This window comes from Apteryx rowi, unplaced genomic scaffold (genome assembly GCF_003343035.1).
Source record: "Apteryx rowi isolate R43461 unplaced genomic scaffold, aptRow1 scaffold_208, whole genome shotgun sequence".
In the NCBI taxonomy this organism is placed as follows: Eukaryota; Metazoa; Chordata; class Aves; order Apterygiformes; family Apterygidae; genus Apteryx; species Apteryx rowi.
The window spans coordinates 1,330,569-1,349,283 of record NW_020448397.1 but is presented as its reverse complement, the minus strand read 5'-3'; the positions used below and the strand labels follow the sequence as shown (position 1 = coordinate 1,349,283).

At 35.4% G+C, this 18,715-nt stretch overlaps 1 protein-coding gene across 1 annotated transcript in view; it reads right to left on the bottom strand.

Annotated features, from left to right (window-relative positions):
- Positions 1 to 5,560: 5,560 nt before the first annotated feature.
- LOC112965249 (contactin-associated protein-like 4) overlaps positions 5,561 to 18,715 on the bottom strand; it is a 233,587-nt gene continuing 220,432 nt past the window's right edge. The window contains exons 20-24 of the mRNA XM_026064067.1: positions 18,304 to 18,437; positions 17,111 to 17,198; positions 9,371 to 9,589; positions 8,946 to 9,017; positions 5,561 to 6,189 (exon numbers count right to left, since the gene is read on the bottom strand). Of these exons, the coding sequence (XP_025919852.1) occupies positions 5,996 to 6,189; positions 8,946 to 9,017; positions 9,371 to 9,589; positions 17,111 to 17,198; positions 18,304 to 18,437 (707 nt within the window). The 3' untranslated portion in view covers positions 5,561 to 5,995. The remainder of the gene's footprint in view (positions 6,190 to 8,945; positions 9,018 to 9,370; positions 9,590 to 17,110; positions 17,199 to 18,303; positions 18,438 to 18,715) is intronic.

The following is an 18,715-nucleotide window of genomic DNA, read 5'->3' as shown; positions in this document are numbered from 1 at the left end:
AAATGTTCTGGGCTGTAATTTCTGATAAAAGAAGACAAGCAATCAAATCTACACTATACCAAATAGTCCAAGGCCTTTTTTTCTCCTCTTTATTCATGTGTCACTCTATCCTTATGCATAAAAGAACATGAAATATCTATTATTTCTCTTTGAAAGGAAAAGGACCATCTCCTGAAATAAATGTCTTAAAATAAAATGCATAACCATGTATAATTGATGTTATTTACCATAACATCATTTGCTAAATAAAAGATTCACTTAGGTTTCTGTTATGATGCTATCCACTTATATAAAGGTTTTCCTCTTCAAAGGACTTTAGAAATATTAATAAATCAATACAGTAAAAACTTTAGTATTTTCTCCATATTGTACAAATGGAGTGGAAAGGTTGATGGCTTTATTCAAGGCCACAGATTTAAAGGGTGGGATAGATATTCTTGGGCTCCTCAGTTAGACCTCAAACCACACGCTTCTTCTATTGTGGAACTGTGCTGAAAGTTTGTTACTTAAATCATCTGTAAACAGGCATCCATCACTGAATTTGTATTATGTAGCAGGGCTGCTTTTGCAATCTTTACTTTTTTAATCCTGAAGATTTTATGATGGGTGCTTTCAGTTATGTTAACATTGGCCTTATAAATTGCTTGCAAGGCACTTCTGCTTTTCAAAACAAAAAATCACCAATTCATAGACTCCAAAAAGTTTACATTGCATTTGAAATAACAGGTTCTTGCACATATCTGAATAAGCTAGAGGAACTAARGACTATGCTGTAATAAAAAGTATAAAGTACAAAGGTTACCAAGGCCTATATGTCATTTTACTGACAACACTACGGATTATTTTAGTAGTTCATTTTATGCTGATTCTTGATGACAAATTCTCCCTTGTGAAATCTAATGTAATCCATTGACAACTACTCTTTAGTTTTCTTTAACATCAAAAGGACTTTGAGTAGTTGTTTCCCTTCTGAAGGCTTTTAGGAATCTTTCGCTAATGCCCACTGCCTCACCCAATCTGAAGGCATAAACATTGATGTTTCCCAAAAGTGAGTTAACTGTCTGGTAGAAGGATGCTTTAAGTGATCTGGTAAAAGACCCTTTTCTCTTCCCATTTTTCTGTTTTGCCTGTTTCTCTTCCATTTGCCTGTCTCTCTCTTTTTGTTCTACGAGAAATTTTTAAGCTGTAACTGTTTTTTCTCTTGAAGAAACTAAGAAATTTTAAGTATTTTTGTGAAATGGATTGGATATGTTTTCACCAGTGAGGGAGTTTCTGAACTCTAGGCTATTTTTTCAGTATTTGACATAATATAAAGAAAATAGTAAAATCCAAACAATCCTATTTCTGACTAGATAGTTCATTTGCACACATGTATATATGTGTGTGTGTGTGTGTTCACACGCATGTGTATGGAGATTTTTTTCCTGTGGACTTACTGTGCTATTAATAAAGACTTCAGGCATTGTTATTCAGCGTTATTTATATCAGATGTTAGCAACATCAGAATTTCACCATAAAATTAGAAATTGATATGAAAATAAATGTGATTCTATGTCAATTTTTGAAGGAAAGGCAGCCATCTCCCTGCAATATGGTTGTAATGTTTGATTCATTTCTTAACAATGGCAAGAATAAAGATTAAAAGGGTTAGACTGTGTATCCAAAAACAGTGCTAGTTCTTGCCAATATTTCCTTGTTAGACAGCCCTTAAGGAATGAGGATGAAGTATGATTTCTTGGCAAAAAAAAATCCATAAGCACCCCTTTTTTGTCTGTTTTGTTTTCTCGTATTAGCAGCTTCAGTGCTTTTTGTACATTTTTGCATGTTGCACCCCAGAGAAGGGGCCACATGCTTTTTCGTTGTTAAATTTTCCGACTTAGCAAGTACTTTTTCTGATGCAAAAGAACACTTTTTCTTCCCTGTGGCATCACATGGTTTATACAGCCAGAATTTCTTTGTAAGTTTAAACTTTTACAGTTATTTCTCAAGGTAATTTATTTTTTTCCAAAGGACATTTCCTAACAACCACCTGCTGACCTGCAATAGTCACATCTTCTGATTTTATCTCATACTGCTGCTGCAGGCTGCTTAATATCTAAATCTAAATGTAAATCTGTATAGTGTAATTTAAGCAACTGATTCCTCCTTGGAATTCTCACTGTTTTGTCTTACATACTACTTTCCCATATTCCACTTCCATGAATAATGTTGTTGTAAATTTATTTCATTTTGACTGTTCGTGTGTTTCACGTTAAGTTGAGCATTTAGCTTATTACACATTATTCCTCTACACAACAGGGTATTGTGTTGCAAATATTTTCCCAAAACCTGACTAAATCATATTTATGTGCTAAATGTTGTGTATGTTATACCCCTTTTGCAGTTAGAATTATATAATATACCCATTTGTAGTGGGAACCCCCACAAAGTTTTAAAAGTGTACCAACACTCATGCCACTACTTATTTTCTAATGTGCTTAAGAAAAAAAAAAAATATTTGCCACCGAAAACGCGTCACTGTGTAGTGGATTTTTTACATTAGCACTCTGTTGTTATGTCTATAAATAACCACACTCACCAATATCTTATGTGCACTTCTACATCTCTTTACTGTTTTAAAAAAAAAGAATCAGTATATTGTCCTCAGTTTTAAACTTTTTTTATACAATTTTTTTAAAAAATATTTTCCTCACTTTATTTTAAAACGTGTTTCTTATATTAACAGAGAGGTGAAAGGTCACACATTGGAAAGAAGGGACAGCACAATGGTGTATGATGTCTCAGCGCACTTTGGTGCCACCATTTTGTTGTACCCACAGAAACGCAGCAAGTAATGGAAAATGCTGCTTCACTGACTGTGAACCTGTATATTCTGGACTCAGGTAACGAATACATGATCACTCTTTCTATGGAGGAAAATGGGCATTTACTTCTTCTGAGAGACATAATTATTGTATGCTACAAATCTGCAGATAGATGTGTATTCAACAAAATCTACCTGTTTTTCCCCTTAGAATCCTTAACATAATAAAGTGCCATAAAAATATCTTTGAATGAAATAGTGTGTCATTCACACAGGCATTTATCCCCACCCCCTTTTAATTATTCTGTGAAATTGGGGTTTTACTCAGCTATTGCCTTCCTCTTGCCTTTAAAAAAGACCTATAGAATAGTGAAAGAAAACAATCGTTCATTTGGAAGAAAACAAAGTGAAGGAAGAAACCTTTCTCTCCACTGAGATACACAATATGAAGTTAACTAAGAAATGGAATTAAAAACAAAAAATGACTGGAAAGTTAGACTGACATACTTCCAACTTGTCCTGGTGTGGGTATGCTTTGGGTTTTATTAGGTTAGTATAACTCGCAAATGAAAACTCCCTCTTTTATAATTAATTCAATTGTTAATTTTGGTGAAGTGTCTAATGTATTATAATTACCACCATCATACAAATTTTGCCCCACAATTACTATCTCCTGCACTGAATAAAATGGAGCCAACTGGGACTCTTACAGTGAGTCAGCGTCAAAAGAGTTGTTACAAGTGATGCAAGAGGGTGGACACTGGTACATCTACCATGGGAAGGGAAGGACTCCTGAGACTCACAGGACTAAGTTTCAGGGAAGTCCATGGAAGGACTCCTCTCAAATTCAGTGCAATTTAGATCAAACCCTTGAAGAGAAGGGAGCATAATTCTCACTTTAATGTAACTGGCTAGACTGAGAGTGTCTAAAGTAGTAAACTAAAGAGTGGGTGGGATTACTGACCTGACTCACGCACATGTGTTTTTCATCTCCTCCTCTCCTCATCCGTAAAATGAGGTTTCCTCATGCATATCACCTTTTGGAAACAGTCCAGTATCCTTCCCTTCATGTGTTCTGGTGCCACCTTTCTATAAGTGAGCTAGCTGTCCAGGACAAAACTGTACCAGGGAATATAATAACACATACATTATGTGGATACCCCCTTCTTCAACCTGGGTCCTGGGTCTTATTAGTCTAGTATTATAGATGCACCCAGAACTACAAAAATGAGTAGAACAAAAGGTCTGCGCATCACTATCTGTATAATTTTTGGTTGCAGAGTCCCTAAGTCATCAAAATGGGAAAGAATTTTTTCCTAAAAATGAAGTAAAGCTGCACAGGAGGAAACAGAAAAGGAACTGTAAGATCCTGAAAACAAAAGGTGTAAACTGATGGAAGAAAATCAACTTTAAAAGATGATATTATCAAAGATACCTCAGCTTGACATTTATTTACAACTATAATTTATGTAAAGTAATTTAAACATTCAAGACTTTGGCACATCATCTCAGGTTTATGGGCCTTTATAATGTTCTCAAGTATCTATGGCAAATATTTTCCAAAGTTCACAGTACAGGGTCTAGCTCTGTTCCTCCTCTCTGAAAGAAAAGGAGTGTTATCATTGCTTTCAATGGGAGCAGACATAAATCAGTTCTAAATTATTTTGAAATTTAAATCTTTCAAATCCACAGGGACACAGAAGTCCTGAATCCTTTCCTAGATTCCAGTTCTAGGCACACAGTCTTCTATTTGAAAAAAATCACAAACAAAACCCTCTGGGTGGGAGTCAGTCACATGAATGTAGGTATCTAGTGCCATTTTAGATGCCTTTGTCCTACCTGACCTACAGATTCTTCTTCCAAAGGACACTATCTTCTGTAGATCTTGTGACATGCCCACCAGGTCACACATATTTCAGATCCCCTATGGTATCTAAAGTGACATTCTGCTTAGACAACTTAATCCTACCCTTCATGTCCCATAATTCATTTATACAAAATTATAGATAGCTTTTATTTACACTTTTAAGATACTAAATATCTGTKTAATTTTGAGGGGTACTTACACTCAGGCATTATCTCACTGAGGTATAGTAAATACTATTATGGGTGAAAAGCCAAACTGTTAAAGCATCAGCCATTGTACTAGATTCTAAATGCTCTACTTTTTATTATCATAGCAATCAGGAACTATTTCTATAAAGTAGAACAAYTTAATCTTGAGGTCTGGAGCAGATTAGAGATGCAATGTTTTCAGAGAATGCATCCCGGATTGTGTACAAAGGAAGCATTACTGCTTCACAGAGGAAGTAATTTCTAATTCTCAAAATTTACTAGGAAAAATAACTTTGATTATCTTTTGGTGCTGTTGCTCTTGATAATTTACTATTATTAATATTTTACTTCATCTTTCCAATTGAAATGCTTGCTTCTGTGGTGCTAATTTTATTTAAAATGCTTAGACTATGTACAGGTCTGACTTGAGGCCACCACTTAACCATGAACGAAAACCTATTACAAAAGAGACTTCACAGCATATCAACACACTGTACACCTTTCATTTGTGAGCCCTGCTAGACTTGCCAAAGAAAAGAGATAATAAGGACATTGGGCATATCCCAGGGGAAAAAAATACAGTTTTTTTGGACACCTGACTTCATGGCTCACAAGCAGATGCTGACACCAGCCAACAGCCGTTCAAAAGGCATTTTCAGTTTCAGGAAGTAAAAGAGATCACTATAAAGCAACACAGCAGAATTTCTTTAGTAACATAAACTATTAGAAATCCATCTTTCACCTTGAACAAAATTCCAGAATCAAATTTTAAAGAGAAGGATGGGAATAGCCTCATAACAATTTTCCCGTTTGAAAACCATATTCAGTATGTACGTTAAACTTCAATTGTAGAAGGTCACATCAGAACAGTCGGAAACTACCAACAATGAAATTGGTTACAATATCTAATTCACTGTTACATAAAATGCATTTACAGTATAATAGCTAAGGAATGCATGTAATTTAAAGAGGCCTCCTATAGCAAACACTGAGACTGAGCATATGCAGTATAATAGGTCTCAAATCCATTGCATTCACTGCAGAGTGCAAGAGCTTTTTCTGTCCATTGAGGGCCCCTGGCTTGGCAAGAAAGTCAGACTGTCACATTATTATATTAAATTAAATCACAAATGCCAATCAGAAGAAGTATTCCTTTTGATTTTCATTGGCTGTGTTTTGCATGCTGAGCTCACTTTTCAGCGCAGACTCAGCGCCGTCTTCATTTTCAGATCCTTTTGCCTCATTTTTTGAATATATGCTTTTCTTTTTATAAATGCGTATGGCTATGGCAGTGATGCAAAGTACGATGAATATCACGACTGCTATCACACCTAGGAGGAGGAAAGAGAGACAAGTCACAAAACAGGATATGCGAATAAGAAAGCATGGGCTGGGGAGTAGGACAAAGAAGGAATGACTCTATTGCATAGTGAAGTGAGGTGCCAGGGAGCACAAGAAATAGGAAGCCATAGCTGCTTTTGCACCAGAAATAGTGCTGCAGCACCAGCTACATGGTAAACATTTCCAATTTTGCACACGGTGGATACCAAAAGCTGCCACAGAATACCATAATTTTTTGAAACTTTTGAAGACAAGTCCAGTAGAGATTTAGGGCAGGTTAGGGGGCTGTCTTTTCCCCCTTCACCATCACCCCCAGCTCTCAGCCAGTCTGACAGCTCAAGCTACTGCAGGCTTGAGAAACTGCTCTTCAGGGACTTTGCCACCAGACTATGACATGGGTTGACACAGGGCACCACTACAGCTCTGCTCTTCTCCCCCATTCCCACGGGTACAGGACAAAGTACTTTCTCTTCTCCCAGTCACTCACACCCTTCACCTCTCTCACCCCACCTGCCCATCAGGAGGGAGGCGACACACAGCCCCTCGTCAGCCTTCCCCTGCCCATCCACTCTTGTGTCACTGCTCTAGCTCTGAGCAAGGGATCTGGAGAGCAGAGGCGGAGCAGAAGAGATGCACAGGGAAAAGTATATATCTGCAGTTCTGAACCAGAACCTGCACCAGTCCTGTCTGTGTATACAATCAAATCCAAGCTTACGCTTACACAAAATTAATCCCATTCATAACCAGTACTCTGCACAAATCAGTTCAGGCCATAGGACAAGTGGTCCTGACTAAATAATGCTTTTAATGAGGAGTATTCATAAAGGAAAATATACAACAGTTTATCACAAGGACTCCAGTGAATATTGGCCAGAGTTTATAGCTGCCTGTCTTCAGGTCAAATGGGACAAAACCTCTAACATTTATCCTGCCTTGCAGAAGATCCCCACTGCACCTAACTGCTTTTCATTTAAAAGGATTTCATAATCTGCTTGAACTAAGGCTCCTGTCTATGTAACTGTCCCATTGTAATGAATAGACACTAGACAAAATACAGAAGATATGGGTGCAAAGCAAGGCTCACTGCATATTCAAGGTAAAATAAAATAGGTTTGGCTCCCTCCCTTCCCTGCAAGACTGTGGCACTCAGCCTGACATCCTAGATATGGTTGTGCCCTGCACAGTTACGTGAACCTAGGGTCCTAAGTAAGCAGAGTCAGTGCCTACACAGGGGGTAGTGAACAAGCTTTCTTTTCTAGCAGCTTTAATAATCCCAGCCTATAGGGTAAAATCATTATCTTTACAGCCACCTGTACTATACTGTTCTGGCTGGACAGATAAAAAAGAAAGGAGCAAAATAAATATAACTTTATACAGGGGTTTACTGAGATACTATATGTGATACATATCTGACATACAAGAGACTACGTATATTGGGCACTTAATCTTAAAGACAAGTATTTAACATTTATTGAAATGTTACCAGGGGTATGCTGCTCCCAGATCAACAGATTAGGAGCAGTGAGGAAAGAGATACTTCCCCAAGAGATATTTATGAGGCTACAAACTTCCAGCCCTTCTCCCCTCATCCTCTTTCCATCCTCAGGATGATCTCAGTCCCCATTCAAGTTGATGAGTTAGATGTGTGGGAGGAGAGGAATTTGGGGAGGAAAGAAACAGAAAGGAAGCAGAAACTGCTTGTGAAACAGAGGGGCAGGAAGCAAGATTTGTCTACAAGGAGGAAAAAATAATAAACAGTCTGAGAAATGGTTGTAATTCAGTGGTTCTGCTGTGCAAGATGGAACAACCTTCTGCATAACCTGGGCTACTGCAATTGGCTACTGCAAGCAAAATAAAAATACTTAGTACCCAAAAAAGTCCTCAAAAGAGAGTGCTGTAAATAAAAACGGACCATCCATTCTCAAGCAAAACCCAGCATTTGTCAGTTTGTCATTCTATAATATGAGCAGCCATCTTTCTTTTATGTTAATGGCCATAGATTTTTTTACAGGACATTTTTTAGACTGTGAAATCTGAGTAAATATCTAGTGATCTGGTTCGTCTTTAGATTAAGTAGAACAGTCATTCCCTTGTTTCACAATCACAGTACGTGCCTTATGTGCCTTATGTGTATTTTAACATGTATTTTATCTTTAAACAGTAAATCAGTGAAAGTGGTTCTCTGCCCAAGAATGTATTGTTTTCCAAATAATAACTAAAATGAAACATGCCTCAAAGTGTCAAAGGATTCTTTCAAAGAATGTGAGCCCCCATCTTCCCAAGAAAGAGCTGTACTGCTGAGATATATTAAACAAGAGATTCTTCACTTTGAACCTGTCCATGTAGCAAAAGGTAATGTTTTGGCATAGCCAGAGAGCAAACGTTGTTCTTTAAACATATGCTATTTGCCACAACAGATCCAAATAGTTTGTTGTTAGGTCATAGAAACTAGCATTATGCAGGCTGAAAACCTGTTCTTAATATCTTGTGCTTCAGCAGAGTATTCCAATATACAGAAACTGTGACGGCATAACTTTGTGTAACAAGAAAACCGGAGAGTTACTGCTTGCATTTTAAAACACACTTTCATCTTTGTCTTTCAACACATATCACTTGCAATAAAATCAAACTGTTGTGCTTTCTTTCCTTATGCACACAAAACTCTCACTGACTTCACGTCAACGCTGAAAGACTCACAGTTATCAGAAAACTAAGATTTCAGTGGAGTTGTTATAGTCCCTATTACCTCCAATAATTGCAGAGTCACTTCTGATTGCATTAGCTAAGGGCTCTCCCTCATCTATTGGTCCAGAATGATCTGCAGCAGAAAAAGAAAGGAAAATGACAGACAAATAGAAGGAGGGTTCTCAAGATAAACACATATGGTTACAGCTCACATACAGTATGGAACAGTGGCACTCGTGGGGTCCACAAGAGTGCAAATATCAGTGATGTAGATCACACTTTATAGAGATGTAGAGAAAAATGAAAATGCTCAGAGGAAAAGACAAAGGCTAGATAAAGGGAAGTAAGCACAAAGAGAAGAGAATTATTTTTCAAATTACCCCTCAGGTGTTAACGCATGTTAAAAAAAAGACAGTAGTGATGCAGCTCATGAGTCCTCTACTTAGATTTTGCTTTAGAGATTAGCAAGTGAGAACCATATGCTACCTGCAAATGAATGGGTTGTTTCACTTGATGTTGAGTSAGCTCCAGTTAAAGTGCCACAGTTGGATTCAGTGAAGCGTCCCTTTACAATGATGGGGGCTGAGCTGCTGTGGTGCAGTGCAGCCTTCAAAGGAGCAATGTGGTTGAACTGCACTGAAGAGAGACATCCAATAAACCCCTGGGAGTTTGCCTTCACAGTCTCCTCATCTACATTGCTGTTTTCTGTTAATCAAAAGGAACAGAACACAATTAATCATACCGCAAACGTACAAAATAAAGTGACAGAAGAATAAATGAATAATTAACCTGTGTTCCTCTGAGTATATTTGAGTACAACAACATATGTAGATTCACTGCATCCCTTTCTTGTCTGTCTTTAATTAAAAGACAGTCAGATACATTCAATACTTTAAGGATGCCAGTTGTCAGTCTGCTGAGGGAAATGCTTTTAACTTACTATAGCAAGTTCTAAAGCAAAAAGATTAAAATGTAACTAAAATATTTACATTAAAATGAATCATTTTTTCATTCTGCAAAAAGATAAGGATGAAGTATGTGTTCATGAAAAATACATATTTTATTAGGTTCCTTCTCATAAATATGTACATTACTGGATCATATTCTTTCTACAGATTCATATATCTACTCCATCCCACCATCATCAGCTTTGTCAAAACAAACAGTCTCTGAAGACCTCAGATTCAGGAAAGACATAATGATATTTTTCTGTGAAATTAAAAAAAAAAGAATATTGTTCCAATTGACTGTACATTTTAAACATGATACTATTAGTTTTTCCACTAAAAAAACTCCAAACCCTCTTATTCTCTTGAGCTGTCTTTCTAAGTATACGTATCCTGTCAGAGCTCACTATTTACTCAGCACCTAATGCTCACTAATACACTAGTCTGGCAATAGTTTCTTCACTCTGACAGTTCTAATTTAAGCAAAAACTGGGGGAGTTCTAATTGCTCAAAGTGGACTCTTAAAGAGAGTAAGTTTTTAAGTTTTAAGTAAGTAGGAACGTCGTCTCTTTCATTTACTCTTCAGCTTATCCTAGAACACACAGATCAACCTGAGATCTTTACAATGGCTACCATAACAATTTTAAATACCAACATACAATGCAATCTTCATTATAGTGAGGTTGATAGTGAAAACTGGGCTAACATGTTTCGGTAGAATGTCGCAAAGTAACAAGAAAACATCTTCCTCAGCTGCTTGCTCCTTAATTCAAAGCCGGTATACTATTAGATAGATGGATGTTAGCCAAATGTGTGCCCATCTAAACTGATAGATTACATAAAAAGTGGATGTTTAACTGCTTCTTTTATCTGGATGTCATGTAAAAAAGACTTTAGTCTGAGAGAACAAGAAAAAATTGTCCCAAAAATCATGTGGAAAGAAATATATTCCTAACTATACAGCAGATGGAAAATCTGAAGAGTGAAGGATTTTCTGTTAGCTTCTAGTTTCCTATGCAAAACATTTGGCAAATGTTGTATGCATATAATGCAAAAGAAAACTAGATACTTAATAATCCTTAGGGTTCAGTTGACTCATTAATTAGAAAAGACTATCGGGATAAAGTTAAACTTCATATTAGACCAAGTAATACCACCGGAAAAAGAGATAAACTTTGGGGAACACAAACTTATGTCAAATTTTCCTGACTGAAAATAACACATTAAAAAGATGTTGCTTATCAGACACTGTGCTTTGTATTAAGGTGCAATTTTGCACCCTTGGGCATCTTCATACCAGTCTATTTGCGAAATGTACTCAACATTTTTCAGAAAATAAAGAATAAATTACCCCACCAACATTGCCTCATTCAAAAACAACAACAACAACAACAACAACAACAGAAAACAAAAACAAAACCAACCCTCTCTTTTGAATTCTACTTCAACCATCGGTCCTCTACGAAGCAGCATTGAAAGCTTGCAGACAGACATCTCCTAACAGAACATTTCAAGACAAGAATGGTGCAACCAAAAGACTTAGGTGTGACCTCTCTGCTTTTATGATGATGATAATCAAGCTTTCAATTTTTTTTCAAATTCTTGTGGAATCTTATCTTATCTCAGATCCTTTCTTTGCTTAGCTTTTTCCAGCTTGCCTATCATTTCTCTCAGCAAAAGTGTTTTTTTTAACCTACCCAGTAGAAAAAAAATAATGAACATTTGACATTCACAGTTCAATTGTCAGCTGGAGATGCTAATGGTGTACTCAGAATGGGCTGTCATGAAATCCTGCATTTGTACAACAGTCCTGTGTTGGTACATACATTTTATTACGGCCATGTTTTTTGCATTAGAAGTGTTTATTACAGTCAAGAGTAACTATATCGACGCACCCACTGACTTCAATCACATTTGGATTTTGTTTCTGCAGTAATTGTGTGACCAGGTAAATGCAGTGCCCCTACACACTGTAACTTTTTTAGAACATGAAGAAATGCAAGATTATTTTACTGAAGTTTAGGTTTAGATCAAACTGTTCAGGAGACATCAGGAGGAGATAAAGTGTTTTGGCCAAAAAAAAAAAATCCACATGTGGATCAGAAAGTTTACATGTTTTGGTATGTTGTTGCTGGTGGTTTTAATTAGAAAGTAGCTGATTTGAGGAAAATCTGCTAAAAATACCTCATTAAATAATCAGTTTTCTGAACTGTGGACTTTTGTGTGCAGAAGTATATCCTTTAAAAATATTCCAAACCAGTTCAGGGCCCTTTTCATTAACTTGTTACCAGTTAGTTTACTACTGAAAAAAAGGCCAGTAAAGAAAGCAATTTAACTAACAGGAAATACCAAAAAAAAAAAAAAGAGAGAGATTTGCCACTGAGACTTTTAAAAATCCAGCAGTCAGGAGTTACAAGTAGGTGTTATTTCTGGAGCTGTCATTTGCCACATTGCTGAGAGTGACTAGAAAAAAAAATATTTTAATGTTTCATTTTTTAATGTTTTATTTTAAACATTAGAAGGCAAATATTTGCAAACAGAATTATTTCATCAAATTAAAGTATCTTGGCTAAATCTCTGAATATTGATTTTTAAATACTGGCATTTCATCCAAGATTTTAAGACTGTGGAAACATTCTGTTTCCCCAAATGATTGCCCTGAAAAGCTTCTTTATTGGAAGTATGCCTAGACAAGTTTGGTTGACTAAATTAAAAGTCTGATGAAAAAAAAAAACAGGTTTTAAAATATCCCTCTCATGAATTTGCTGGACTACATTTATGTGTACATTAAATTAAAGCAGCTGTGTAGAAAATGCATATTTTACACCAAAAGCATATATTAAAAGCTTTTCTAATCCACCTTTAAAAGACTAAATTTTGCTCTCTTCTTACTATTTGAATTCCCAAATAGTAACAAAAAATTGCTCTAAGGGAAATGGGACTTTTCAAAGCAACTGTTAATTAGCATGTGCTTCACTTCGGCACTTGTGTAGGAGTACCCAGACATTATTGTTTTAAAAGGCTGATTTTAAATTAACAATTTGAATTATCATATATTTTACATATCAGTGGAGCACAGTGAGAGTTTTGCAATTCCATCACTCCTTTATCAATAAAAACTAATAATTACTTCTTCTTTCTTAAGCAAGCTGTACAGTTATTAATTATCCTCAACAATATTCCCATAAGTAAGTTAAATAGTCTTGTATGTATTGCAGAGACAAGTAAACTGATACGAAAAAGGACAAATTGACTATAAATAGATATGAACAGTTTTAATACACAGAAATCACATTTTAAATGTGGGTACAAAATATCCTTGAAGAGATCAGTTTAAAATTATTTTATTGGTTTAACTTAGACCTTTTGTTTAACAGTCTAGTGAAACTTTCTTTTTATTTATTATTAAAATAACCACTTTTACATTGCTTGAGGTGTCCATACTCAGGGTCATGCCTTGGTTTAACTAAATTGGCTTAAAATCATGCACTCTCTTAAGTTGCTAAACTCTGCATATAAATCAGATCCAAGTAAAGCTTGCTGAAAACATATCCTTATCTTAGTTGGCAGGGAAAGATTAACTGCTGTCCCCTAAGAAGAACATCTCCCAGGGCTGTCCGCTCTCCTGCTGGCCTGGCTAGGTTGCTTTGTCGTGGCCAAATACGTCTTTACTCAGCTGAAGTAAATTACTTTATCAGCAGGTTACCATAAGAAGAGAGGCTTCTCTAACCTTCCTGCAGTGTGGGGTGCTTTGAGAGGGAGTACCTTTGAAGGGGAAAAACTGTAAGAAGCCCTTTTGGCTTTCATCCTGCAAACTGGGTGGCTGAATGTGCTTTCTTCTCCTTTCCTTCACAATTTGTCCTTCATGTATTTAGCTGAGTCCCAACATCCTTTAGCTCCCGGCCTATTTTGTCACCATGTTACATAAAGCGAAATTCAAGGGTCTTTAACCTGGAAAACTTAGGTTTGGGGAAATGAGAGAGACCACTGATATTTTTTTCTGGGAATTCAAAATTAGTTAAGTAACTGACTCTCAGATTTGCTTTTAACAAAAACTTGGCCTATATATAACTGCAGAAGAGTTCAGACCGAGCACCTCTTCAACTGAAGATGACTCTTAGAAAATCCATAGCTTTATGACAACTTGTCAGTTTTTGACTGACCAACATTTCAAAGTATGAGAAGTAAATAATGGTTTCCTATTTTGGTACTTCTTCCTTTGTTTAAACATCTTGTTTCTACTCTCTTCACAGGATCCCCTCCCATTTCTAGACTGCAGGACTTCACGAGAATCAGACCCAGAGTAGTCACATCTATAAAAGAAACAGCAGCTCTTCAGCAACATCCCCCTTTAAAAGGGAGACCAGTACAGCATATTTTTTCCTCAGGACAGAGTCAAATTGAGCTGAATGCCCCCAAGGTCTTTGTAACTCCATGCCTCACACTACTCTGATGATGCAAAGCAATCATATAACCAAAGAAATGACCATCTCTGGACTTTTATAACAATGTGGGGTTTTTTGGCAGAGACAACATTGGTCTTTAATTTAAATTACTGATCAAAAGAGACTGCTATTTTCCTGAAAATGTACATTTCATTATATTGGATCAAATATATTTTTAAGTAAAATTATGTAAGCTTTGATAAGAAATTTCATAACAAAGAAGTCAAATCCGTTACTTCTGTATTGTTCATTGTGATATTGCCCTTATGTGAGTGTGATTGGGATAGAATAATACATTCCAAAATATTATCAATGCTTGTTTCAATTTTATTATTGATTTATTTTTAAACACATTTTCAACAATTTTCATCTAAAGGTTTATATTTCAGCTAATACTGCTTTATACATATGCTTAAAATTATGATCGTCTTTTCCATTCTCTCTCTGTGCATATCTACATACTAGTTCTTTGCTGGACTTTGTGTTCTATAAAAGCAATTTCTAGTTTTCAAAATTAATATACATTTGTTTGTGTTAGAAGTCTTTAATTACTTTTCCAGTCAGAAAACAGATCAAATAGACTAGTTTTCTTCCAAAAAATCACAACTATGTGAAAATTAGGATTTTTAAAAAACCTTATAAATGTGATCTTTAAATTTTATTATTTAATTCATTTTAAGGTAATTCCCATCAGTACTCTGTTACTGGAAATATAAAAAAAAAATCATTGAATACATTTTATTATATGTTCAAAACAATCCTTTCATGTCTTCTAGATATCAGTCTTAGAACTGAAAAACACAGCCACCTGTTGTATGAGCCATTAAATTATTTACACCTGAAATGTCACATTCAGATCTCTCACAAATACTTTGTCTACATATCTGCTTTTCAAAACAATGATATGTCAGATGTCATCTTAATTATGCATCTGTTTGGAAACTATGAATATTCTGTGAGCCTGAAAGTATTATGAAACCCTTTTTTCCAGCCAAGATTACATGTAGGAGAGGCTGCTTTGGGAACTGATGTGTGTGCACATGTGCACACATATGTGAGACAGAGAGAATTAAACTCTCGTTTTACTCAGAACAGAGGCGAAGACGATCTGCATGCACCTTTTGTGCAGCTTTTGTATGATTTGAATGTGGTACAGGTCAGACAGACGCAGCCCCAGATTTATTGCCTCTAATCCAGTGGCCTGAAGGACATTTTTAGATAATGCTTTACTCGTCAACAGGAGATTTTATGGAAAAACAGCAGTTTTCTACTTTCATACTCAGGACAGTATTTCTGAGTCTGTTACAATGGCAGAAACATTGATTTTCCAAAGCTGTTATAGTATTCCCAAAGGTACTATACCACAAGTGGTAGATATATAGATCCTGGAGGCACACCTCAGGTACATAGTAGTAAAATTCCTCTAAACTAAACCATATAAAACTGAATGTTCAGAAACACTTTTTAGAACTTCTCTTTTAGGCTAGGTATTGTATAAAACATGTAAATATTTCCCATAAGCATAAGGAAGTAAGATAAAATAATACAACATCTATACCAATTTGAGAGGAAAACTCAATTTCTTCTATGTTTTCTGAATTTATTCCTACAAAAAGCCTTTGTTAACACTTTAGCTTACTTAAAGGGATTTTAAAAGAATGAGAAACCATCACTCTCCTGCAGGCAGTTCACTGGCTAAATGGTCAAGCACCAAAGAGAGATCAAGGGAGGCAGGTCATTTTCCAGTCTTGTTTTGGAAAAAGGTGCCATAATTTTTGTTAAAAATATTTTCTATATTAAAAATAAACAGAGTTGCTGACAGTGATGATAACAACCAGTATGTCATATAAAATCCTAAACCTTTAAGTTCTGTAAACCTATGTATGATCTTTTCCAGTAACCAGTATTTTGGCAGACCCATTTATTCTATACTTCCCTTAAGACTAAACATGGAGGGATGAAAATAATCAGCCTTAACTGCAAAACAGTGAAAAGGTCAGTGCAGCATTAGTCAGTGTGCACCACAGACTATGCCAGGCTTTACAGCTCTGTTTTCACACTGTTGCAACAAAAACTGCTATTAGAGCAAGAACATGCAAAAGAACCTTTACTTGATACTGAAATGTAACAACACAAATTTTAAATCACTTTACAGGAAGGAGAAATAAAATTTCCTGCAAGTTTTCACCAGCACCACACCTTACTCTATCACTGAGGTTTCCCAATATGACAAATATGAAAATAAAAAGATCTTGAGAATTCTAGTTCAGCCTATTTTATTTTAACATAATTGAAAGAATGGCAGTTGCAGATAGGTAAATTAGACTTTGATCATTACAGACAGGCAGCTTGTGATAAATCAACTAGACTTTTGTCACTAGACAAAATATTTTGCCATAGCTTAATTTGTTTTAAAAATGTAACTCCAACACGTTTTTTTCTTACACTACTTTAACCCTAACTGTTTCCTCCAAAATCTAATCACAGAAAGTTTCTCAGATATGGTACCTGATTAATACCACTCTGTGGTCTTTGTGTATGATTTGATAGTGATTTAATTTTTATTGAGAGTAAGAAAAATGTTGTGTTTCCTAATGCTTGATTGCAAAATGAGAGAGATAAATGTGAAATTATTTTTGATGGAACCCACTTGCTCATTTTTCAGGAAGCACTTCACATGATTATATTTGCACTTTGACAGGACTGAAGTTTCTACCCTAATTCTCAATCAGTGTCTAATTAAATCCAAGACAATGCATGTCTCAGTGAGATTAGGGTTATTACTTTTTATGTGCCATGATGATATTTTGAAATTCATGTGACATTCAACTTACCTAAAATTTTGCCAAGTGTGAGGGACTTGATTGCATTGAATTCTGTGCCTGAAGACAGAATAAATTTCATTCTTTCATTCTGGTTAACCTGCAGAATGGTTCAGTGAAAAAATGTAGAATAGTGGAAAAGATATTAGTGAAAGCTTGAGCTTGTAGAAAAGAGAGAAGATGAAGGTTAAAAATAGAAAGAGCTGAGGGAAACCTTTGTTAATTGTACCATAAAAACTAATCAACAAATTGATGACCAGCTTCCTCAGATCACTGATTATGACTGTGAAACTTCCTAGGCATCCCACTTAGTAAAACCATTATTTATCTTATTGATTTGTATGGTTCCTTCTTAGTTATCTATAGGATGAATAAAACTGCTAAACCTCTGAAAACACAAAAAAGGCTCTTCTCATTAAAAAAAAGGCATTCAACATTACATAATAGTAATAATAAACACTACATAATTAAAGATTAAATACTATACTGTAAATGCTCTGCCCCCATAGTTCCTCTAGAACAATTTGCCTTCAAGCCTTATACCAGCGCATACTTATGCAAATTCAGATCTTGCCCCAAAGCACTAATTTCTAACATTCATGTTTTTTAGCATTTAACTTAAAGTTAAAGCTTTTTATAAATTAGTATCTAGAGGTAGCATATTAAATATTTCTATCTTATCATCCAATTTCATCAAAAATAATGGAAAACCCAAATCCACTTTTTCTTGATATTTTTTCCTTAATGTTCATATTCCTTTAATGTAAAAGAGACCTGTGAGAATTAGACAAGCAAGCTTAAATTATAACCTAAGTGGTAAAGTGTCTGAATTGTTGTTTGATACTTTGTTTGAAGGAAAAAAAACAAAACACAAGACCCCAAACAAGAAGTCATCCTCATTTTACAAATTATGAAGGTTTAGCCATAAAAAAATTAATTGTATTCTCATATAGAATGATGAGGAGGAACTGACCTTTATAATAGAAAACTGACTTTTTAATAGAAAAGATAGACATCAAAGAGATTGTCTAATTGAGACTTACACTGAGGCTCAGCATGAGTCTTCTATGCTTCACTTTATTTACCTGAGCTATTAAAACACAGTTTATTTTGGGGTACTTGTTTTATTGTAACTTTTTATTTCATTTTACTTTGGATCTTGTACTCTTTGATGACAATCCACTTTTTTTGTTTAACTGAATCACCTCTACAAAGAGTATTTCTTCCTCTCTGTTAATCTTCACATGTTGCAGCTGTCCATCAGCCAGGCTTTTGAAATTGATGTTGAAGACATCAGGATCTTGATGGCTATCTAGCTTATACCTGATCTGCAAACTTCCTGCAGGGATTGATAAAATGGTATCATAAACTATGTACAAAACAGATGGTGTAGGTAATACATAATTCTTCCTCTTTCACATGCGCATTTGTAGAGCAAGACAAATATCTGATTTATTTGAGGGATCAGCTTAACTAATAGAAATTGACATAAGTGAGAAATGAAAGAATGCAACAGGAAAATAAATAGAAATATTGGAAGCGGGAAGTAATAACAAAGATAACCATAAACTGTGACAAATCTGGATAATGAGTTAAAGACTAAAAATGTGCAGCAAT